Consider the following 25,253-nt stretch of genomic DNA (forward strand, 5'->3'; position numbering starts at 1 on the left):
GTAACCAGCCCAGAGACGGCGTGGTTCGGGCCAGGGTGATAGTGTGATGGGCCAGAGGGCAGGAGAAAGACAGAGGCGTTAACCATGTCTCCGAGGTGCTGGGCTGCCCCGCAGCAGGAAACTGCAGTTGCCTGTTGCTGCACAAAGGGGTTCTGATCTCTTGAGGGTTTCTGGCACTGCCATTTCGTACCTGTTGGAAAGATGAAAGTCAGTCATGGGAAGGAGGCTCCCCACTCCTTTTCAGTAATAGCTTCTAGGCATTGCAAGAGAAAGTATGGCAATTTAGGAACTGTTTATCATGCTCTAAAGATCTGTAGGGGAAATTCTCAGATACCAGGTAGCTGGAACCATGCCATTGGTATGTCTGTGTATTCATAAGCTGGACATTTGTAACTCTGGTTAGTATTATTTCCCCTCATTCTATCAACAAATAAAGCCTTAAAAGATAAATATATTAATTTCCTTTTGAAGAAAATTTAATATTCTAGAATTCAGGCAATTAAATACCTCTGCTAAATGATATACCAAAAGCTTTATATGCATAAACTAGAGGTGCGGTGCATGAAATTCATGCGGGGGGGGGGGTTCCTCAGTCCGGCCCTGCACCCTCTCATAATCCGGGACCCCTCGGGTAGGGTCCCTAGTCCTTGCCGGCGATCAGGGCCTATTGGGGCTTTCCTTCCCCCGGCTGCTGGCAGCTGGCCCCACCCCCACCCCTGCCACTGCTTGCCATCTCATCTGTGCAGCGCTGCTCCCCCTCCCCCACCACCAGTTGCCTCCCTCTGTGGGCGACAGGCATGGGGTGCAATCGCTTGGCTGGCCTGGCGCTAGTGCGTGTCATACATAGCATGGTTGTCTGGAAGTTCGTCCTGCTATTCGGTCATTTGGTCGATTTGCATATTATACTTTGATTATTATAGATATTTCCCAAAAGATATAGAAAACCTGTTATATAATTAAGACCTTTTTAAGTTTCATACTAGGATGGGCCTTTTCCTTTTGAGGTCTACTACTATACCTAAGGAATCAATAAACCTTTTAATAAATATGAACAATAAATACACTAGCAATATAGGCTATACTATCAAGTTCTCAGTATTCAACATTATCTGTGCTGCTTGAAATGTAGACAGTATGTCCTTACTATAATTATTACATAGACATGGTTATTATGGAGACATTACTGTATGTATACATATAACATTTTCCCACCCTCCCTTACCTACTATAGCTTTTAATGGAATTGGCTAAAAAGCACTGTTAGTTTTCTATCTGAAAGAGTAAGCTTTAAAACAAGAATTAAGAGTATTTTATGGGCCCAGCATGCTTTCGCTCTGCCACTCCACTACCTAAGAATTAAGAGTATTTTAAAATGTTATATAAAGTGTATATGAGTTCCTTAATTAGCAAATTTAAAAATAATTAAGAGAGCTAAAGCAAGGTGCACTCTTTCTTAACGCCAAGTTTTCGCATGCCATTGCTGTTGTTTATCTGGGTGCTTTTTCCCCCATATTTTACACGGTTATTTGCATTCTTCATAGAGAGAAGGCCAAGTGGAAGCAGGGGTCATGACAGCCACAACGTGGTTGAAAGAGGAACCTCAAGAACAACAAGAACCAGTAAGCAATGTTGGAATCTGTAGCCCAAAACGCCTAGAAAACATGGACTGTGACAATTTTAAGTTTCCTCCCCTTTCTCCTTCATTTTTCAATGTGTAAAGAAAATGCCTTCTTAAAAAAAGTCAAGGACACAAAATTAAGACTGTCAGTAAAATTAACAATTTAGGCTAATTTAACATTTTGTATCATAAGAACAAGAGCGCCCATCGGGCATTTATATCTACACTGGAATTTTAACTACACCAAACTGTAAGTCCAAAATTAAATACACTGTGTAAGTGACCAATCCAAGCTAAAATGATTTTTTTTATGTTGATAGTTTTTTAATTTTTTTATTTTATTCCTGTGAATTCTTTTTTTAACTTTAAATTCTTTATTGTTTAAAATATTACATAAGTCTCCTTTTAAAATAATTTTTACTAGACAACAAATTAAGTGGGGAAATAGCAGTCTAAGTATATTTAAGATTATTAAATCCAAACATCAAACTTATTCTCTTAAGTAGATATTTTATTTCAGTCCTTGATCCTACAGTCTTTTTAGTAGTTTGTTATCTCACATATACAAAATCTATATTTGTTATCAAAGGATCTTTTAAAAGTAAAAATTATATGCAGATTTTTAAATTGTTGTTGCTGGTTTTTTCTTGTTTGTTTTTAGGGGTATATATTTATAATTTGTAGAAATACATGAATAGCAAATGTTGACAGAAGTATTGCTAGATAATACTTTCCCAGAAGTGTTGACTAATAAAGCCTCAGTTTTAGGAAACTGAAAGATATACTTAGCTCTGACTGATGTGAAAAAATTAAATATGGATTTAAATTTATAGCAAATTTTGCTTCAAAATAGCTTCAATATTTTCTTTACTTCTGGTTGTCAAGATTCTGTTTGATCTTATTTTTATTTTTAATTGATAGAACCATTTTCCAGTTGCAAATTCTTTTCTTTGTTAACTCCTGTTTGTCTCCTCAAAACACGATGAGCAGCATCTGCTGGATTACAGTAAGCAATAAGTTGTGAGCTTTTCCCTTTTGAGGCCAGAATGGTCACATGGTATTCTAGCTTAAACTTCTATTTATTTTGAGAAAGTTGTTAAACTAGAAAAAAGAAAATAGTGTACCAGACTATAATATTAAATCCTTTACATTTGTTTATTAAGTGTACTTTTACAAAATACCACATAATAGACTTGTACAAGTTATCTGCCCAAATTTAATTCCTTTCCAGTATGATAGATTTGATGTCATTCTCTTGACATTTTCTAATATTTCTGTCATAGCCTGGAGAGCCTGACTGTCAAGAACCCAAAGGTGCAGAACCACCGGCAAAAGATGCACATGGTCTATGCAGTGATCTCAGTGACGATGAATTGGTGGACAACTCAAGAGTCAAATCTGCCAGAGGCAAAGCATCTGACTCAAGTAAAGCTTCCGGTCCTCCTGGACAGTTCACCTTACTCCAGTGTGGTTTCTCTCAATTGCTCGAGACAAAATGGAAAGCAGTTGATGACAGTGATGAAAATACTGCATCTGACAATGAAAGTCCTGATGAGCAGCCCCCATGCCTTTCAGCAGAAGCCAAAGATGTTGGTTGTCAGAAGAATCAAGTCCCTCGTGGTACTTCAAAACATCAGAAATTAGCTAATATCCTAAAGCCAAGTGAAAAATGTGTTTTTGATAAAAGTAAAAAGATTTTAGAACAGTCTGTTTCTTCTGAGTCTGATAAGAAAATTTTTAAAAATACAGCTGATGACCATTGCATTTTACAGAATGACACAGAATCGGAAAATAGTGATGTCATCCTCCCCACACAATATACAACTCAGAAATCCCGTAAGAGCAGTATGAAGTCTAGGCCACCCGCGGATAGATCTGAAGATTCTGAAACAGAAAACCCTATAAAAATAACAAATGATGGTGATGATAGAAAGACCGATGTCAGAGGAAGTGGACTAATTTCAAAACAATTAAATCCTAAGAGCAGGACCCTGAAGTCTATTATGAAAAGAAAAGGTAGTAGTGATATTAGTGATGAGTCTGATGACATCGACATTTCCTCCAAGTCAAGAGTAAGAAAACAAAGAGCTACTAGTTCTTTGAGGTTCAAGAGAAAAAAGGAAAATAAAAGGGAACTTGACACTTTTTCTAAAACAATGAAGAAAGCAAACCAACTGTATGCAACAGATGAAGATTGTAATTCTCAGGTTATTGATGATTTTTCATCCTCAGATGATGACTTTTTTGTTAGCCACATCGATTTCTCCAAACAGAAACATAGACCAAAAACTATTAAAGATAAAATTGGTTTCTCTTCCAAATTGCCTCGGCATAAGAAAAACAGCACTTTAGTACCAAGAAAACCAATGAAATTTTCAAATGACAGCATTGCCAATCAAGAGCAGATGTATGAATCAATGGATAAATTTTTAGGTAACTACAGATACTTTCTGAAAATTTACTTGTTTTGTTAAATAGTTCTGTAAGAGATTCTTGAGTTAGCTTGTGAAATAGCTCTTTATAATCGAGATGCTACAGTGAGGCACAAATAGGAAAGTGGGTGGGTGGCAGGATAAAGGGAAGACCACCTAGGTCAAGGTAGAAAACTTTGTCATCTCCCCCAGAATCCTCTACATTGCCCCACCACCATCTTTGTTGGGATAGTTTGCATACTCCTGATTGGCTGGTGGGCACAGTGAAGTGACAGTCAATTTGCATGTTTCTCTTTTATTAGTGTAGATGTATTTATGTATACATGTATTTATATACATATATGTGCATTTTATATATGATTAAATACTTCATGAATTTATATTGATACTTGCACATTTATATTGATAATTTGAGACTATAGAGCTTTTATTAAACCTCTTATGTGTTACATTTGTATACCATTTCCTCTATAATGCTAATTCTGGTTCTTAAGCATATAGGTAATGATCCTATCTAATAATAGAGTAACATGTAAATTACCATCACTCCGCTACGCCCACGATTGGGCGGCAGGAGGCTGGGGGGCGGGACTCAGGGTGGCCTATCCGGCCATTGAGAGGCATAGATCCGCTGCCACTGAGGGGGGCTACCCTGCTGTTGAGAGGCGCAGGGGGCGGGACTCCCGCCCCCTGCGCCTCTCAACGGCCAGATCCGCGGCCGCTGAGGGGGCCTGCTGCGGACACCCAGCTGTGCCTCTCAACGGCAGGGTAGCCAGGTGTCCGCGGCAGCCCCCCTCAGTGGCCATTGAGAGGCGCAGGGGGCGGGAGTCACCAGCGGACAGGCACCCAGCTCCCCGCGATCAAAAGCAAAAGCGTGGCAGCTGGATGCCTTTCCGCTCAGACACTAGGTCGGAGGCTTCTGAAAGGCCTGGTGCACCAGCGGACAGGCACCCAGCTCCCCCGTGATTGAAAGCGAAAGCGTGTAGGGGACCCTACACGTGCATGATTCAATCATGCACTGGGCCTCTAGTTTAATTATAATGTTCCATAATTACTCATTTGTTTTATCCCATATTATATAAAAGTCATAAAAGTAAAAATACCAATAATACTACATTATGATTCCTGAAAACATACCCTCCCATTTCTTCCTATTTTTAAAGTAGATATACTATGTCCACAGTATTGGAACTTGCAGACATTGTGTTACATAGCCTCCCCTCTTAGAATTAATTTATTCTTGGTTTGCAGGTAACTATAAATTCAACGCTCCCCATTAGTCCTTATGTCAATGTTTCTCAAGTCATTTCGGTCTTCTGAAGCTTGTTTTCTAGAAGCTCCCTCAGGAAGTACTCATGAGAATAGTCTCTGAGATTCTTGTTGATAACAGTTTATGCCCTTTATACTTAAAAGTCATTTTTGCTAGATATAAAATTCTTGGCTCACATTTTCTTAAGTAATTTAAATATGTAGCTTTATTTTCTTCTGGCATGAAGTGCTGTGTTATGTGTCTGTCTGTTTGTTTGTTTGTTTGTTTTTCTAGACACTCAAAGCATTTTTTGTTCTTTTCATTATTGTCCAGTAATTTTACTAGGTTGTGTTTTGGTGTTTGTCTTATTCAGCTCAGGCTGCTATAATCAACTACCATAGATTAAGTAGCTTACCATTTATTTCTCACAATTCTAAGTCTGGGTGTCTAAGATCACAATGCCAACATGGTTAGGTTCTTGGTTAGGGCCCTTTGCCTGGTTTACTGATGGCCCCCTTATTGCTGTGTCTCACCTGGTGGAGAGATAAATCATCTCTCTTCTGTCTCTTCATATAAGGGCACTAATCCCATTCTTTAGGGCCTACCCTAGTGACCTAATTGTTTCCCAAAGTCCAACTGCAAATTCCGTGGCCCTAGGGTTAGGACTTCAACATATGAATTGAGGAAGAACGTTCAGTCCATAGCAGTGTTGGTCAGTATTCTCATAATATAGTTTCAACTTGGTTTTTATTTTAGGAAAGCTTTCTTATACTAGTGTTTTTAGTTACTTGTTTTATTTGTTTGCTTGGTCTTCTTCAGAGACTCTGTGACTCGAATGTTCATTCTTCTTTACCTGAATTTGTCACATTCTCTCAAATCTTTTTTTATATCTTTTTAATTTCTTTTTGCTTATCTGTTGTGTTCATTCCATCTTATGTTCTTTCTAGTTTAGTCTTTATTTCTGAAATAATTTTTTTAAATACTTTTTATTGATTTTAGAGAAGAAAGGAGAGGGAGAGAGAGATAGAAACATCAATGATGAGAATCATTGATCAGCTGCCTCCTGCGAGGCCCCTACTTGAGATTGAGCCTGCAACCCAGACATGTGCCCTGACCGAGAATCCAACAGTGACCTCCTGGTTCTTAGGTCAACACTCAACCACTGAGCCAGACTGGCCAGGCTGAAATAATTTTTTTTAATTTCTGAGTTTTTCCCGAGTTCTGCCACCTATTTCTAAGTTATTTTAATTCTGATTTATGTTGTTGTTTTCTGTGTTTTATTATTTTCTTGAACTCTTTTACCTCATTTTGAAATCAGTTACTGTTTTAATTTGTTTTGTGAGCACATGTATCTGGCATGTTTTCATTATAGGGATAAATTCTGCTGCTTATTCTCTCATAATTTTTATGAGAGTTGACCCTCTTCCTGATTATAAAAAAATTTCCCTGCATTTTTAAAATGAGGCAGAGTTTAGGAACATTTTTGTAACTTCACAAAGATCCATATCTGTGACCTTTGTATAATCTTCAAAACTGTGGTGGGATTTCCTGTCCCTATCCCTTCCCCTCCTTTGATGGATCTTCTCATTTCCTCATTCCTGTCTTTCTATCCTCCTCCTTTTGACTCCCTTCCGGAAGTTTTTCCTCTCTGTGTGGCCCTGACCTGGAAGCCCCCGTGGGTCAGTTGGGGAAGTTCCTGAGTGCTGGCCTGCTCCAGCCCTCAGGTTTTCTTGCCTCCGCCCCATGCACCCACTCAGCCTTGGAGAGTGGGAACCTTCCCAGAGTTCAGCTGCTACCTCCAGCTGGCCCATTTTGCTTCCCAGTGAATACTAGTACTTGTTGGCTCTTCTGTGGTCTCCTGTTCTCAGATCTAGCAGGTGCCATTCTGCTACTTCTTTCTTCCTTCCCACAGGCCCTGGTGCTATGCAGAGTGTATAGCTGCTGGTGGGTTCCCCACGTGCTTGTATTTTAGGGCTCACGTGGGTATCTGCTCATCTAATTTCGTCGTGAGTGCTGTCTGTGGCGTTGGTTTTGTTCTCTAATTGCTGTCTGCTCTCTGTAGGGATTGAGAGAGATGGAAGAACTGCTTCCCCTGCCACCACCACCTGCCGAGAAGCCATTTAGTGATTTTAAGAGTTAGTTCCCAAAAAGAGTTAGTTCTTTCATATAGTTTTTTGGGAACTATATGAAAGAAGTTAGTGTATAAGCAAGGATGCAGTGATGTGGAAACATTAATCATTGTGATTAACTTATTTGCAAATCAGGCTTTCTTTTGCAGTTATTAGTAGTCTCATTTAAAATTCATGATGGGCCCTGGCCGGTTTGGCTCAGTGGATAGAGCATTGGCCTGCAGACTAAAGGCTCCCGAGTTCGATTCTGGTCAAGGGCACATGCCTGGGTTGTGGGCTCGGTCCCCAGTAGGGGGCGTGCAGGAGGCAGCCAATCAATGATTCTCATCATTGATGTTTCTATCTCTCTCTTCCTCTCTGAAATCAATAAAAATATATTTAATATTCATGATAGTATACATTCTGATACCCTTGTAACTAATTACTGGACTATCCTTTGGTTTGTGTGCTACAACTAGATTTTATGTTTGAGGAATTATTGCATAAACTATTTTTTTTTTTAAATCAGCTGAGGTTTTTTTGTTTGTTTGTTTTTTTGGGTTTGGATTTTATTGTCCAAAAGATGTCAAGAGCTAGTGTGGAACTAATGCTATTTTGAGTAAGGCATAAAACTTATCATCAAAATAAGAAAAATCTGAGTAAATTTTCTACCAGAAGAATCCTTTTGAAGGTTTTATTTTTATTTTATTTATTTATTTTTGGTTAATCCTCACCTGAGGATATTTTTTTTTCCCCATTGATTTTCAGAGAGAGTGGAAGGGAGGGGGAGAGACAGAGAGAAACATCAATGTGAGAGATACATCAACTAGTTGCCTCCCACATGTGCCCCAACTGGGGCCAGGGATCGAGCCTGCAACCCAGGTATGTGCCCTTGACTGGAATCGAACCCTCGACCCTTCAGTCCACGGGCCAATGCTCTAACCACTGAGCAACCGGCTAGGGCTTTTGAAGGTTTTAAACTGTTGCCATACACACTCTCTGGTGCTTTGAAACTTCAGGAGAATATTATCGTAGTTGCTCTTTCAATCATCTTATTTAACATCTTGTTTTCGCATGATTGGCGAGTCTGGTTGAGAGAAGTTCAGGACTGAAACAGCACAAGTGTTGAAGGTCATGATCAAGGTTCATTGCCAGAGCTGTTGGAGAGAGCTTTTACAGACCTTAGTTCTACCCTTCTCTTTTATGACCACAGTTTAAAGTAAATTATGGGTGCCTAGAAGCAAAGCAATAAAAAATGTAGCCATTTTTTAAACTTCTTTCAGATAAAAGCTGTAAGTTAATTTTTTTCATTTCCTAAAAAGTTTCCAATCTTGACATTCTCTGGGCATATGTACAAAAAAGACAGAATACAAACAGTAAAACTGAACAAAGCCAACCAAACGAAACTCCCCGGTCATAAACCCCTCGCTCCCACTTCATCACTCTAATCAAGTACATGTTGAAAGGAACAGATGAGGCTAACACTGAGCTTAAATTATTAAACAATTTTTAAAAATCAACTGGAGCCCTAGCTAGTTTGGCTCAGTGGGTAGAGCATCAGCCCGTGGACTGAAGGGTCCCGGGTTCGATTCTGGTCAAGGGCACATGCCCTGGTTTCAGGCTCAATCCCCAGTAGGGGGCGTGTAGGAGGTGGCTGATCAATGATTCTCATTGATGTTTCTATCTCTCCCTCTCTGAAATCAGTAAAAATATATTTTTTTAAATCAACTGGAACAACAAATTCATAGAAACGACCCTTCACCACGACTTTCCTGTTGGCCAAAACTCTCATTTCAGGTTTAAGTCTAAAAAGATTGTTACCTAATATTAGAAGTTCTCACATTGATGAGAGGGAAAAGTCCTTCCAAGTTAACCTAGACCCGTGGTCGGCAAACAGCGGCTCGCGAGCCACATGCGGCTCTCTGGCCCCTTGAGTGTGGCTCTTCCACAAAATACCACGGCCTGGGCGAGTCTATTTTGAAGAAGTGGCGTTAGAAGAAGTTTAAGTTTAAAAAATTTGGCTCTCAACAGAAATTTCAATCGTTGTACTGTTGATATCTGGCTCTGTTGACTAATGAGTTTGCCGAACTGACCTAGACCAACATATTTGAACTCTTCCTCTTTTTAATTTTTTTAAATGACTCTGATGATGTTAACTGACAAACTGGATATTTTTCTTGAGGATTAAAAACAAAACAAGCATAACTGATTGTTAGTGTGTTGCTGATAAGTTTTAAAGTACATGGAACCATATTGCTTCATAATGAGACATCACTGAGTAAACATCGATTGCCTCTAGATGGTGTTCAGGAAGTGGCTTATATCCACTCAAACCAGAATGTGATTGGATCAAGCAAAGCTGAAAATCACATGAGCCGATGGGCAGCACGTGATGTATTTGAATTGAAGCAGTTTTCCCAGCTTCCTGCGAACATAGCTGTTTGCACATCTAAGGTAAGAAGCATAGAGCATAATGTCATCTTCAGTTTTTATCTCATTTTCACAGAAGTTACTCAACAAGATCTTCACTAAGCACCCCCTCAAAAGTAGCTACTGAGATTGTAAGTGATACAAATAAGTGTGAAAAACAGAACATTATTTGGGGCACGAGAGTCACTGAAGATGTTTTATAGTAAAAGACAAATCAGTATCTAAATGTCTAAAAATATTGAGCTACTTAATCGTTTTCTTCAATAAAAGTTTGCCAAGAAATGAGGAATCTGAGGGAATCATGCAGTTAAATCAGAACCCAAACCAGATTTCCTCCAAAATTTTTCATCTAAAATGAAGACACGCAAAAACTAGGTTCATAGAATTTTTTTTTTTTTTTTAGTAAAAGGATTTTTATAATGTTAAAGGTAATAAAAACTCTCTGTGGGCTCTTCTCACTTAAAATTGCTATTATATAGAAATAAAGCTTTATATAAATGTGATATTTATTTACAGATAGTCACTTTCATCAAAGGTTTTAAAAAATATTTTCTTCTTTTTGGCTTATTATCCTTTATTAATTCCTAAGAACTAAGTGTCTGAGGAGTAGTTTTTCTACCACTTTATGTGGAGTTAAAAAAAACCACAGTGGTTTGTTTCAAGTTAGCATTGCTTTTAAGAATGAAGGGGGGCAATGCCTCTGAATTGCCAAGTGATCTTCATTTATTTGTACTTCATCGGGCTCCAAAAATAATTTGGATTGTCTTAATGATAAAATCAGAATAGAAAGTGAAACTAAGGACCAAGGGAAATATAAATTAAATTGGAAGTTCAAGAGTGAGAGAAAGTTAGAATGTAGAAATATAGGACATAATGGTTTTACCCAGATATTTTTTTAAACAAATTTAAAATGGGTTGCCTCGTAGACAGAACAAAGGAAGTAAACAATTTATTTAGTGTGCTCTCTACTCGGGCATTTGATCATGTGTGTGGGCAGTTTGGGTGGTCACAGTGACTGAGTGCCTGACTGGCATTAATGTCTGGAGGCCAGGGATGCTAAATGGCTGTGGTGGGGAGGGGGACATCCCACTTGCCAACAATTGATTTGCCCAAAATGCCGTAACACCCTGCTGAGCAACACTGAGCTAAATGTTGTCCTTAAGGGCAGAAAAACACTAGCTTTTCTAAAGCTTTTCCCAGCATTTAATATGAAGGAATTTGTCGCCGGGATTTTAAATGAAGACCACTGAGTGACCTAGTGAACAGTCAATTGTCTTATAATATCCTTCAAGTAATATTTTAATGTAATCAAAAGGCCCAATGTCAAAATACAATTCATGAGAACATTCTTTCATGACCCAAGTATGCTGCTTTTTTATATTGTCACTTGATCTAGAAATATATTGTCTCTCAACCAATACTGTAGACAGCAGTTCTACAGTCTGACTGCCTTGTAGGAGCTATCTGGGAAAGATAGGCAGAAGTATGCTGGGTTTGCCAGGCATTTGCTTTATTAGAATGAAGAGCATATTGGTATCTTTTAAATAGACAGCCAATTTTTTATTAGCTTTAAAAGAGAAAAAAAAACCATTCCCTTTTCTAAACAAACAAATTTTAATGAGAAAAGGGTAAGATAGCTTGGCAAACCTCTGTAGTAGCTGTTAATAAAATAACTGGATATTAGTTACTAGTTTATTTAAATGTTTTTCAGAGAAGAAATTTACAGGCTTATAATTTCCCAAAATGTACCTGAGAAGCAACCCCTTAGATAGGGAAGCAAGAAAAAGTCCCTTTGGAACCTTCTCAAGAAAAGTTGTGAAAATTGCCGAAACGGGTTTGGCTCAGTGGATAGAGCGTCGGTCTGCGGACTGAAGGGTCCCAGGTTCAATTCCGGTCAAGGGCATGTACATTGGTTGCGGGCACATCCCCGGTAGTGGGTGTGCAAGAGGCAGCTGGTCGATGTTTCTCTCTCATCGATGTTTCTAGCTCTCTGTCCCTCTCCTTTCCTCTCTGTAAAAAATCAATAAAATATATATTAAAAAAAAAAGAAAAGTTGTAAAAATGAAAATGCTTCAAATATACTTTGCCTTTAGTGGCAGAAAATTTCTTTATCTTTGTATTAGCAATACCAATAGTTTTCAACCTTTCTCAGCACAACCTCATCAGAAACCTTGTGTCTTCACAGTGGTATTTATCATGAGGGATATTTCTTACCAGGAAACTAATTGGAGTATTTATCCCCTAGGATTTCTCTATGCCCTTTGACACGTAGACCAATTTAGTACATCTTTTTCAGGGAATAGGAAGAAATTTGTGGTTTCATGACTAAATCATGGTTGGTGTAAAATATTCAGGCAAGTTTTAAAGCCAGTAAGCAGGGGGTCCGATCTCATGCCCCCAGGGCTAGCAGGCAAGAACTCTGTGTCAGCATGCTCATTTCAGTGGCTGGCTTCTTTAAATAAAAACTTGATACAGAACAAGATTCAATTCATCAGGTTTGACCTATACCATTTAATATATCAGGTTATTAATATAGTTGTACTTTAACATCTTGAAAGTTTTATTACCTATATACAAAGATACTCAGGGACAATATTATAAACTTATCATTAAAAAAGAAAAATCTTACTTGATATTTGATAATCAGAATTTTTAAAACAGATAGTGATCATATACACTGAGTGGCCAGATTATTATGATCTCTGAATGTATAATAATCTGGCCACTCAGTGTATATCCTATATAATAAAAGGCTAATATGCAAATTGTCCCCTCGACCAGGAGTTCAACCAGCAGGCAGGCCGGCCAACTGCCCATGTCCCCTCCCCCTGGCCAGGCTGGCTGGACCCCACCCATGCACGAATTCATGCACCGGGCTTCTAATGTATATACACGTATATACACTGAGTGGCCAGATTATTATGCGTTCAGAGATCATAATAATCTGGCCACTCAGTGTATATTTGTGATGTTTTTAGTTTTTCACCAATGTCAAAACTAAAGCTACTATATTTTTGACATAAAAATATAACCCCTGAGACATACCTCATGTTTTTCTCCTTTTAGTTTAATTGAAAATAAGTAAATAAATAAATATAATGAGTCTCATCTTCAACCTGTTGAACTGTGCAACCTCCCAGAGGCTGGAGGAATTTTGATGGTTATCACTAGCCTGTGCATGGACTCCACTCAGAATGCCAGAGTCTGAATTCTTTCTCTCCCTCATGACCCTGGTGTGACCAGGAGGAAGTTACTACCTTCTCTGCCTCTCAATTTCCTGGTGTTTAAAATGCAAACAATTATACTTCTTACCTCCAAAGGTTTTTACGAAAACTAAATGAAGTAATACCTGTAAATACTCTGAACAGTGCCTGATACGAAACAGCACTCAATAAATAATAAGTACAGTAAAACCTCGAAATAACAGACTAATTCGAGCGAGGGGGGAGGAGGCATCCGTTAAAGCTGAAAATCTGTTATATAATAAAGTAGGTTTTCTGAATTCATATGTTTAAAAATGACAAATTAGTTTACCTGTTTTTACTTATGCAGACATGTTTGCGTAATTAAAATTAAGTATGTATGAAAAATTTAATTCCACTGAAAAGTTTTCTATATGTATTACAGTAATTTTACTTTTCTACTGAATAGGTCTAGTAAATGTGTGAATTCATCAGTCACCTTGAAGTAAACAAATACACGAGGCTAGGGCGTGGCTTAGCTGCAGAAAGTCACACCACATGACAACAGAACCAATGATCACATTCTAAGCATTCCCCAAACATTGCTTACCAGTGGTGACTCTTGGATTTAAATATGTTGACTATAGTTGTAGATATGTAATATTTATTTATGTTGGCGAAATTACTACAGTGTTCTTTCCAACATATGGCCAATTTGTTAAAAATAACAGTGAATTAGTAACAAAAATAAATAGCCTCTTAATTTAATTTTAAGCAAATCCTGGTTAAAAGCACTTTAAAATCAAGAGGGTATTAATGTTCATATATGACATACAAGCCGGAAATTTTGTCCATTAAATCTGAAGTCCGTTAAATCGAGGTCCACAAAATCGAGGGTTTACTGTATTGTTAGTACTACCACTGGGTAAGACTGATGTCCCCTTTTAACTCCCCTGGAGGCGTTGACCCCTGAGGGAACCACAAGGAATAATCCATAAATTGTTATAAACAACTACATTTACCTATAAATAAAAGGTTGGGTGGTACTAGGAAATGTGGGTCTTTGGACTCCCTTAAAAAAACCTCAAGAATGTTTGCCATGGCCAGTGTGGTCCGTTGGTTGGAGCGTTGTCCCCGTACGCTAAGAGGTGGTGGGTTCAATGCCTGTCAGGGCACATACCCAGGCTGTGGGTTCAGCCCCTGGTCCATTCATGTTTCTCTCCCCCCAACCCCCGCTTCTCTAAAATCAATTTTAAAAATGATTAAAACAAACAAAACTTAATAATGTTCATGGTAGAATATTTTTCCAGAATGTTATATGTGACTATTAAGTTTTTGCTTATGGAAATAGAAAGCCGCTCAGTACTTTATAATTTATATTGATTTATTTTATAAGAGTCTATATTAGAATTAAAGTTATTAGTAGTTTTTCTCTTTAAAGCTGATAGATTTATTTTCTCTTTAGATTCATCAGTTGATGGGACAGCTTCTAATTTAAGATATTCCCATGGATGCTGAAAGACGTTCAAATGAGGGAGGCATCACTGCCCGCAGACTACGTCTGCATTATCTTTACGCATAACAATCTCAGTCCTCCTCATTGCAGTTCTTCTGGAAACTAAATACTACTTCAGTAATGTCAGGGAGATAGAATGATGGTAGTGTTGCTTTTCTCTTTACTAAAACTATTTGTAAAGACATTTTCAGATAATATTATTTCACATAGATGAGATGTTGATGACATTTCAAAGCCATATCACAGAATTTCTACCTCAGAAAAAAATGTTTACACTCAGTGACTTCATCATATCTGGTCAGTATCACTTCAGCACCTTCAATGAGTGTATCTTCGAAACATTGGTTAGAGACATGTATCTCACTCACTGAAAGGTTTTGCAACTTGTAGTGTGGTGGTGGGTGGCAATAGTAAATTTGTAGTTTTGAGGAAAAAAAAGAAAAATAGCTATGGAAGAAAAGAATAAGGTGAAGGGAAATGAAGCAAGGTGGAGACAAAAGAGACTCAGCCATATTGTTAGAGTTGCAAGCCTCTTGCTTTGGAAAACTCCCCAAGTCCCCAGACCTTCCACCTACAGGACAGTATCTTTCATCTGGGGCTCGCATCAAGAATCTTTAGATTACTGAGAATTCTTCTGGGTGCTTCATGTCTGTCACCAAAGTTTTATTAGAGACTTTTACATGTGTATGAAAAGATTGTGTGTGTGTGTGTGTGTGTGTGTGTGTGTGTGTGTGTGTAGGCATGTGTGTGAGGTCTGTGTGCGTGCACGTGCATCTGTAGCCAGTGCAGAGGCGTTGCCTCACTGCCTAAGGAAACAAATCCTGTTTGTTTGTGTGACGGCAGTACACGATTGACAGGGATCACAATATGCAAGTATTTCACTTTCCAAGGAATGCTAAGTTGAGTCTAAGTGAAAGCCTTTAACTAAACTTCACAGGAATAGACTAAACGGAAAACTTACAAAGAGGTCATGTCTACCACACGCCTAGATAAAACTCTGGTCTTTCAGAGGTTCTCAGTCCTTTGGTATAATTGTTGATAACCAAAATGACAAAAGCTAGGAATTTCAAATTCAACTATATATTAAGAAAAGGCCTAATATACTATCTTTTCCATCTATCCTTTGGTTTCTTATAGTTCATACTTTTATAAATAATTTCTATTCATAGAACACGTTTTATAGATGTCTTGAATGAAAACCTATCTCTCCTAAAATAAATTCTAATTATACCTTTGTTATACAGTAATACAAACAATATAAAATAAAAACTCATTTTGCATTAAAATGTATTTGGATATTTTTAGAACCACTTCTGGACAGCTTTTTTAAACAATGAGATTTCTGATGACAAGAGGAAAAACCTTTATAATTTAGGGTTAAGCTTCAAACCAAAAAAATATATATATTTTAAGTATTTGAAGGAACTGATAATACCTTTATTAGAGTTACTTCATTCTTTTAATATATGGAAGTATGTCGCACAATGTAGCTATACCTGTTTGTGATGTGGTGCCTCATTTTTTTTCAATCAACTGCATGTTTTCAACTTAAGTTTACTTAAAGTTTTCTGAAAAGAAATGTACAAAGACAGCATTCAATTAAGGATTAATCACTATGGCAACTGCGATGTGGTGCCTGAAAGGGGGAGGATGTATTCTCCCCTCAGTTTCCTGCCAGCTGTCATAGTCAACCTCTGCTGCCTGACTCCAAGCCAAAATATAGACTGTGACCAACTCTAAGAAACTATATCTGTATTTTTATAAATTGGTACAAGTATCAGACTATAAAAGAAGACTTAATCCCCTGAATTGGATGACAGACACTTGGCATTCTCGGCAGTATTTGACAGAGAAATAACGGGTCGCTTTGTAGTAAAACCTGGATTAATAGTAAACCCTTCTTTATGTTATTGCAGTGTGGTGTAAAGGAGAGAACTAAGCACGCTGTCAGCCTGGGGGCGCGGGTGGCGTGGGGGAGAGCGCCTTTTATACAACCAGTGCAGGTTTAAGCACTGTTCAGCGTACTGTAAATACGAAATACTGTGTTAGTAAGAATTCTCTTTCTTGTATTTGTATTAGATTGGCATTTTGTAGATGACTTAAAGACAGGATTTCTATGAGCTGTGGTGGATTTGATTGCAGTGTGTTTATACAGCTTTCGGAGTGAGCGAGGAGGGATGGACTGTTTACAATGAGCAGACTTTGGGGAGATACAGCATTCCATTACCCTATTTTTCAGGATAGTGAATGGCATGATGGCTTAAAGTAATTGTTCACAAATGACTGGTTTATGGAGTAGTCCAGTAAGTATGGTTTATGGTTTCAGCATGTAATGGAATTAACTCTTACTGGGTGGGATTTTTTATGGTTTTATCATTTTCCTTTCTATAGCTAGATGTGGATTTTATGGTGTTTGTATCAGAAAATCATTCTTTAAAATAATTTAGTAAAGATCAAGGTTTTTAAAATTGTGGGTGTGTATACAGGGTGGGGGAAAAAGTAAGTTTACAGTTGTTCGTATGGAAAATAATACAATAATTAGTAAGTAATAATATAAGAATAAAGTCTGTGTTTTGCACACTCACAACTGTAAACCCACTTTTGCCCCACTCTGTATGTACAAAATTATGTGACTAGTGTTGGCTTAAAAAACGGCTCTTGTGTTTTTATCTTTAGGACTAGGGTTAATCCAGAAAGATGTTTTATCATTTGTGAAGAGCACTTATTACCTCGTCAGAGGGAGGAGAATCTGGTGTAAATGATAAACATGTACACCTATTCCCCACCTAGCTGGTGGCATGAGAAGCTGCGGCATCCTTCCTCACAGTGATGTTACCAGAATTGGTGGAGTAATGTGACTGATGTGTTCATAACACATTCAACTCTTTTAAAGAAAAGCATTAAAAGTACTCATAATAAAACACATTTTATTGTTGTAATTATGATTATTGTTTATCATCAGAGGTGATGAGTGGAATTTCCTCTGTTATTCTCTACAATGACCTGTTATTACTTTTGTTTTTAATAGTACCAACAATAGAGTATGTTAGAATACCACAAACGATAGCTAGCCCAGTCCTCTAATTTTATAGATGAAGGACCTGCCTTGATTTGTCATGAAGAATACTGTAGGAAAACATTGTCTTTGAAAGGAATCATACAGTAGTTCGGCAATGGACTGGACTGACAAAAATAGTCTTTGCTTATTAGGAAATAGTTTAATTCTAACTCTGTAGCTGGTCATCTTTCCAGTTGCATAGAAGATAGATATGGCCTCTTTGAACAATTTCTCTGTTTAGAATAGCCGGGAGATTCTAAAGAGTTAAAAAAATACTATTTCTTCAAATAATGCCTTCTAAGTAACAATAAAAAAGCTTAGAGATATAAGGCCTCATTGAACTCTGATTGGCTCCACCTGGTGATTTAAAGCACACTAAGTACTTAGCCCTTTTCAAATTATATTTCTCCCTCTTTGAAAACCAAGGTGTCAATTGGACATGGACACTTAATGGAAACACCCATGCCTCTGTCATCTGGAAACACTGCCTCTGCACATATGAATTCAGAATTTTTATAGGACAAATAGAGCAAAATTATAAGGTTAGGGAATCATAGTGTTTTAGAATTTGTAGGATTCCTGGAGACGAATGCAACATCTTATTTTACTGATTTTTAAAAATAAGAGGGTAAGTGGCTTCCACTAGGCTCAACAGTGGCAGTTAACTTAAATCTCTAGAGTATCAATCCTTATTTACTTTTTACTTTGGTTACTATTTTGTTTGGGAGGTTTTACTTTTGTTTTTTTACTCCATTTTACTTTTCCAATATGACAAATCAGTCTAGCTTTTCAAGATAACTTGCCTGTGAAATTAACAATTTAACTATTAAACACACAAACAAAAAATCAGGTGTACAGACCATCAAACCTCAGAGGGAAGGCAGGGGAGGGTAATAGGGGTGGGTAAGAGATCAACTAAAGGACTTGTATGCATGCATATAAGCATAACCAATGGACACAGACAGTAGGGGGTGAGGGCATGTGCTGCGGGCTGGGAGCGGCCAGAGAGAGGTCAGTGTGTGTGGGGGGGGGGGAGGAGAACATATGTAATACTTTCAACAATAAGGAATTTAAAATTTTTTAAAAATCAGGTGTACTGAGTGCATCCTTTCCTTTAAAAAAGTATTTTAGGTAATTACAACTCTATCTGTGGGGACATCTGTGATACTCTCAACAATAAAGATACATTTTTAAAAAGCTCTATCTGAACTCAAGAGATATAGGAAGATCACTGGCAGTATCTACTCCGCCAAAGATACTTTGGCAAAGCATAATGATTTTACTTTTTCCTCTTTACTTGTGCATTTTCTCTACAGGAATAGCCTTCTTTTCTAGCCTCCCAAATCTCCAGTCCTCCTCTGCCTGTCAGGACCTCCCTCAGGTGCGGCATCTCTTCCACCAAGCCTGCCCCGGAGCTGGAAGTAAGCTCTCTTTCCTCTTACACTTTTTCTGTTCACCCAAGAGTACTTTAAGTGGCCTGTTATTCTGAAGTATGATTTCCAAGTTTTTATTATAGTTCTTTAAGAACACATTTTCTCTTCTTTTCTAATAAACTTTGATCTTTGAAAGAGCAAGATATAGCTTTAATTCACTTTTGATGACCCTAGAGACCTAAAATAGTGTCTTGCATATAACTGATACTTTTAAAATACACTCATAGGTTTTCGGTTGTTTTTAGGATAAAATGGATCTCACAACTATATTCTGAGAATTTTTAAGTGGTTTAAACTATCTTTTCCAGGAATAACTTTCATAGTTTTCCTGGAAATTCTCTTGAGATAACTTGACATTGTTCAGGTCTACCACTGAATATATTTATCAGCAGGGCAAACAGCCCCTCTTATCTGAATGAGAAGTGCTCTCAGGTTTGCCTGGCATTCGTGTCTGCACTCCAGCCAGATCATCTGTCTGCTCCTTCATCCCAGGTGAATCCAAGTCAAGTTCCACTTCCTCCACGAAGCCTCAGTCTTGCTCACTCTATTCCAGACTCTTTTGTACCAGTCATCACTGTAGACATGGTGGCACTCCATTCTGTTCCTTACCTCGTGTGTTTGCTCTCTCTTCAGGCTGCTGAAGGACCAGGCCATGGAGTACATGTCTATAAACACCACCACTTGGCAGTCGGCAGCACAGACTAGCAGTTCAGCAAATGTTTATTGTTGGTCATTCCCACACAGAGGTCGACCTAGGCCAGTGATGGCGAACCTATGACACGCGTGTCAGTAGCCATTTCTGATGACACGGGCCGCGTGCCGAGGATGAAACATTTGCTGCTCCTGAGGATGAAACATTTGCGAAATAATGTTTTTTCCTCAAAGTGACACACTACCCGAGTTATGCTCAGTTTTTTGGCGAAGTTTGACACACCAAGCTCAAAAGGTTGCCCATCACTGGCCTAGGCAGATCCCACAGCCATTTTCACTACAAGAAGGGGAAAGGCACTGGTGTGCTCCCAGGGAGAGTGCCCTGGGTCCTCAGGCCTGAGGGCTCTTAAGGGTGAGGATTTTAGGGAAGGTCCTAGGGGAGGACCTCAGTAACATATGCATCAGCTTTCCAGGTGTGTCCTTTCAGGGTCATGGCCTCCACTGATTGGCCAGCACCAGGAGGTCATTAGGCAAGGCAGCTAGTCCTGAGGTCAGCTGTGACATCATTTGTCTGGTTTTACTGCTTTCCTGGTCCTAAAACACAACTGAGGCCTAGATGTATTTGATGCAGGTCAGAACCTCATTGTCATGGGGGCTTAATGCTTAAGGGCTATTCGCCAGCCCTTTATTCATTCCCCTCTAAGGGGGTCTAACCTGCATGACTAGCAAGATACCAGGGGAGGAAAGGTGAGAGGAGGGTCCGAACTGCATGGCCAGCGATCTGAAAGGCCAGGGGGTCTAAACCACATGACCAGCGATCTGAAAGGCCAGGGGATCTAAACCACATGACCAGCAATATGCTGTGGGGGGAAAGGTCACCCTTGAAGTGAGGTCCTGTGTTCCCAGCTTTGCCTGTTGCTAGGCACCCAGGCCTTTTCACCCTGGTGACCTTCTGTACCTGGCCCATTGTCCTTGCTCTGCTCACGTCTGTCTAACTGCCTACCACAAAATTATGGTTATTTATTTGTATACTTAATAGATATGTTCTTTAAAATGAACTTATGGAGTATGTGGCTTCAAGGAAAACAACAGACAGTACTCGTTGCCAGTGATAAAATTCATGCTTTCAAGTGAAAATTAAAGCATTGAAAAACTTAGTTTGCCACCATGACCATGACACCCTCCCCACAGAGTTTTGTGAGGCAACTGGTATTGTTAACAATTCATATGATTTTACAATGTTGCATAATTGAATGTCAACATTTTGAAGATCTGCATAACTCAGTTCATCAATATTTTTCAAGTGATCAGTGAATGTTACAAAATTATGTAGGGGGGGATTCTGTTAAGATATACCAATGAATTTTAATTTTAACAATATAAAATATGTACTGATGTCAATGTAAGAAATATCTAAACCTATAAGAATATTTTTAATTTATATGAGACAAACTCATGACAATTGCCACAAAGCAAAATCTCACCAGATTGGGAAATGCTCCAGAGAATAGCAGTTATGCACCTTATTGTATACATTACAATTAAAGGAGGAGGCATAAGGAAGGCCATTGGTGATAGATAGGGAGGTGGGAGGAAGCAAAGTAGGGAAATCTCTGGGATTATATAAAAAAGTAAAATGATAGACCAGTGGTTGGCAAACTGTGGCTCGCGAGCCACATGCAGCTCAAAAGTCGCGGTTTGCCACTGTTGACTAATGAGTTTGCCGACCACTGTGATAGACATACTTCTTTTGCATTGGTGGGTATAGGCTAGATAGTTTTAATAGTCAACAATTAAGATGATAACAGTAACAATGGGGATTTATGGTCTCTGCTCTGTGCAATGGTTGTGCTTCTAGGGGTCCAGAAAAGAGGAAATTTCTTTAATACGCCAAAAGTATGTTATTGTAGATGAAAAAAAAAAAAAAAGAGACCACAGACAGGCTCAGTTAAGGGTAGGGGATGTGTGTGTGTTAGGAAAAAAATACCACCCTGTGACATGGCTACCCGCCATGACTCACTTTTAGTTGGGAGGTTTTAACTTCAGACCATCCCAGGTCTCTAAGTTTGTAGGGCTGCCATGCAGGCCTCCCTGAGCTTGTCAGATTTAGCATGTGACCCCTTTTTATAGTTTCATATTTTACATGACGTTAACCTTGAATTTTGATATAGTATCAGAAAAGAATTGTCTGAGAAGGCTATTAAAATATTCTGATGGCTTCTGCATATCTGTATGAGACTGGTTTTCTTCATATGCTCCAACCAAAATGACATTGTAACCACAGATTGAATGCAGAAGTAGATATGATAATCCAGCTGTCTTTTATTTAGACAGATACTAAAGAGGCTTGCAAAAAGTAAAACATAGCCACTCTTTTCTCTCATTTTTTGTTTGCTTTGGATAATATGGAATTTTTTGTTGTTATTAAAGTTATTTAGGCCCTGGCTGGGTGGCTCAGTTAGTTGGAGCATTGTCCCTACCAAAAGGTTGTGGGTTCAGTTCCTATTCAGGGCACATATTAGGTTGAGGTTTGAGCCTAGTTGGGGTGTTTATGGGCAGCAACTGATTGATGTTTCTTACATCGATGGTTCTTTTCCTCTCTCCCTTCCTCTCTCTTTAAAATCAAGTTAACATGTAATTTACTCTTTTTAAAACTGATTTTAGAGAGAAAGGAAGAGAGAGGGAGGGGGGAGGAAGAGGGGGAGAGAGAGAGGAAGACAGAGAGAGAGAGAGAGAGAGAGAGAGAGAGAGAGAGAGAGAGAGAGAAAAGCATCAATGTAAGAGCAAAACATGGATCTGCTGCCTGCTGCATGCCCCTACCAGGGACTGAGCCCACAACCCAGGCATGTGTCCTGACTGGATATTGAACCAGCAACCTATTGGTGCATGGAACGCCACTCAACCAACTGAACCACACCAGCCAGGGCCTGACCTGTTATTTTTAAATGAATTAATAAATATTATAAGTTTTCAGTAGCTATAACCACATAAACAAAAGAACTTGGGAGTCCTCAATAATTTTTATAGGATAAGGTGTTCTAAGACCTGAAGGGACCAGAGTTTTTCCACCCCAAAATGTGCCTTTTAGGTTGTTGATTTTAAGCTGGTTATTAAGAAACAAAGAACTCAGAAAGAACCTTTGACCCTCCCCCTTCTTGCCTAAAGGTAATTCAGATAGAACAACCTGCTTCAGGAACAGTCTTCATAGCACATTTCCTTGGCCTGTTTGAATCAAGTGTGGAAGACTGTAAGGATCTGAGCAAAAGCCTTCTCTGCCCGTTCTTTCTGGGTGGCCCTGCAAGAATTCTTTGCCAGATGCTTGCTCTTTCCCCTCTACCGGTGAAGTGCCTACTTCCCCATTGAAATCCCAGGCCCTTGCCCAGCTTCTTCTTTGTCAAAATGGCACATAAACAAACCGTAACTGCCCAGTGCGTCTTTGAGTCTCATATCTTATGGCACCCCCAAATGTATATCCATAAAGTAAATTTTAGTCAAGTTCTCCTGTTTATCTGTCTCTGTTCATTTATTAGTCCAGCTAGAAGAACTTAGAAGGTGGGAGGAAAGTTTTGGGGTTCTCTTGCACCCCCACAGACCAAAAAGTTTCAGAACTGTATGAGGAGAGTCATGTCCCAATGCGTCCAATGGGCCTTTCTCTCCTGTGTGACCCAAGAAAGCATATCAGAATAAGAAGAGTGAAATGATGTGGTTATAGGGGATCATTCAGGTGTAAGTACTTTATTATTTTAATAATCTGTATCCTATCTCACAGCTGTTTGCAGTATCTCAGAGTCATTTGTGGCATGTTGCTTGAAATGTTCTTTAGCCGCTAGAGAACCATCAGTGGCCTAGTGACCAAGTCAGCCTACACTTACTCTATCTGGGTCCACGGAGGAGGGGAATGAGGAGCTTGGATCCTCGTGGGAAGTGCCAGCCACTGGGAAGGCAAGCAGGCGCGGGTGCAGCCAAGAAAGGCTTTTTAACTTTTTTCCCATCGGCACCACCCTTCTGTGATCTTGTCATATAACAAGTATTATCTATATATATATAAGAGCCTAAGTGACCGTTACAATGGAACTACTGGAATGACCAGAATGACACGCACTGACCACCAGGGGGCAGACGCTCAACGCAGGAGCTGCCCCCAGCCTGTAGGCCCCGATTGCCTATGGGGCCTGCCAGCCAACCTCCCAGTCCCTCCCCTGGGCTGGCAGGTCCCGATCGCCCAGTCAGGGCCGTGCCCCAGGCTAGGATGGGGAGCCAGGGGTGGGTGGCGGCGGACACAGGCAGCAAGGGAAGGAGGAAGCGGGGAGGCAGGGAACCTGACCAACCCTAATCCCGGTCAGGCCTAGGGACCCCACCCATGCACGAATTTTGTGCACCGGGTCTCTAGTCCTATATAATAAAAGGCTAATATGTAAATAGACCAAATGGTGGAACAAACAGAACAACCGAACAAATGGTCACTATGACATGCACTGACCACCAGGGGGCATGTGAAGGACATGGCGGGAGTTGGCCGCAGCAGGATGGTGTAGCAGGTGAACAGGGGTGCCAGACCAAGGCGGGGGCCAGTTGCTGTCATTGGGGCGAGCCTCTGGGGGTTACTGAAAATTCTTTGCTCCCATGTGCCACAGTCCTGCCCAGCACTCGCACCTGCTGCCGGCCCCGCTCGCACCCACAGCCAGCGCTGGAGCCACCACTCATCTTTTGCCGGTGCCCAGTGCCAGTCCCGATCCCTCGGTGCCATCAGTGGGTGCGAGCAGCAGCTGCCGGCCCTGATTGCCACTGAGGGCTTCTCGACCTCCCCCTACTCCTGAGGGGCGATCGGGGCAGCAGCCGCCACTCGCACCTGCTGATGGCGTCGGCCCTGCTTGCACCCACTGCTGGCACCGGCCCCAATCTCTGGGCGCCGTCAGAGGGTTCGAGCAGGGCCAGTGCCATCAGTGCATAGGAGCAGTGGCAGGAGCGGGGCTGCAGGCAGACAGGGCACCGGGGACCACAGCAGGAAGGGCCGGGCTGGGGTGCGGAGGATGGGCCGAGACCCACTCCTGTGCCTACCACAGCCTCGTGGCCCACAGTTCCTTTCAAGGTGCACGAATTGGTGCACTGGGCCCCTAATGTAGTTTAAAACCTTCAAATAGTCTTTAGAGAAAAGTTTACAGTAATAAAACTCAATACAAAGATTGGAGTTGAGATCAGGGCTATAAGATGCTAAGGACCTAAAAAAAAAAAAAGATGCTAAGGACCTGCCCACTACCACTTAGTGGAGATTCTTCACAGACTGCTAGAATTGTGACTTTTAAAAATGGAAGAGGCAGGTGGGAGTCCTGGTAAAATCCCCTACCCTCCGGATCCCAATGGGCTCAAAAGAGAGAAAACCTCCCCTAAGGTTTACAGTGAGTGTCTGGGTAAGGCCTAGCCCCCAGTCCTCAGACAGCCCTGGTCCTTCTCTCACCTTTGTAGGAATACTAAAGGGACTTTTCTCCCTGGCTTCCTGCCTGTGGAGGACTGGAGGTATCGGTGAACCCTCCACGTTGCTCATCTGCAGGCTTTGGCGAAGGAGCTGCCATTGCCTC

The 25,253-nt window shown here is 40.0% G+C and overlaps 1 protein-coding gene across 2 annotated transcripts in view; it reads left to right on the forward strand.

Annotated features, from left to right (window-relative positions):
* ERCC6L2 (ERCC excision repair 6 like 2) overlaps nt 1–25,253 on the forward strand; it is a 131,913-nt gene that overhangs the window by 89,829 nt on the left and 16,831 nt on the right. The window contains exons 15-18 of one of the 2 annotated variants that reach the window (XM_054727095.1): nt 1,542–1,619; nt 2,902–4,051; nt 9,707–9,875; nt 17,339–17,451. In XM_054727095.1, the coding sequence (XP_054583070.1) occupies nt 1,542–1,619; nt 2,902–4,051; nt 9,707–9,875; nt 17,339–17,393 (1,452 nt within the window). In that variant the 3' untranslated portion in view covers nt 17,394–17,451. Of the gene's footprint in view, nt 1–1,541; nt 1,620–2,901; nt 4,052–9,706; nt 9,876–17,338; nt 17,452–25,253 lie in introns of those variants that run through there. The other variant, XM_054727094.1, reaches the window with a different exon arrangement.

This window comes from Eptesicus fuscus, chromosome 15 (genome assembly GCF_027574615.1).
Source record: "Eptesicus fuscus isolate TK198812 chromosome 15, DD_ASM_mEF_20220401, whole genome shotgun sequence".
Lineage (NCBI taxonomy): Eukaryota > Metazoa > Chordata > Mammalia > Chiroptera > Vespertilionidae > Eptesicus > Eptesicus fuscus.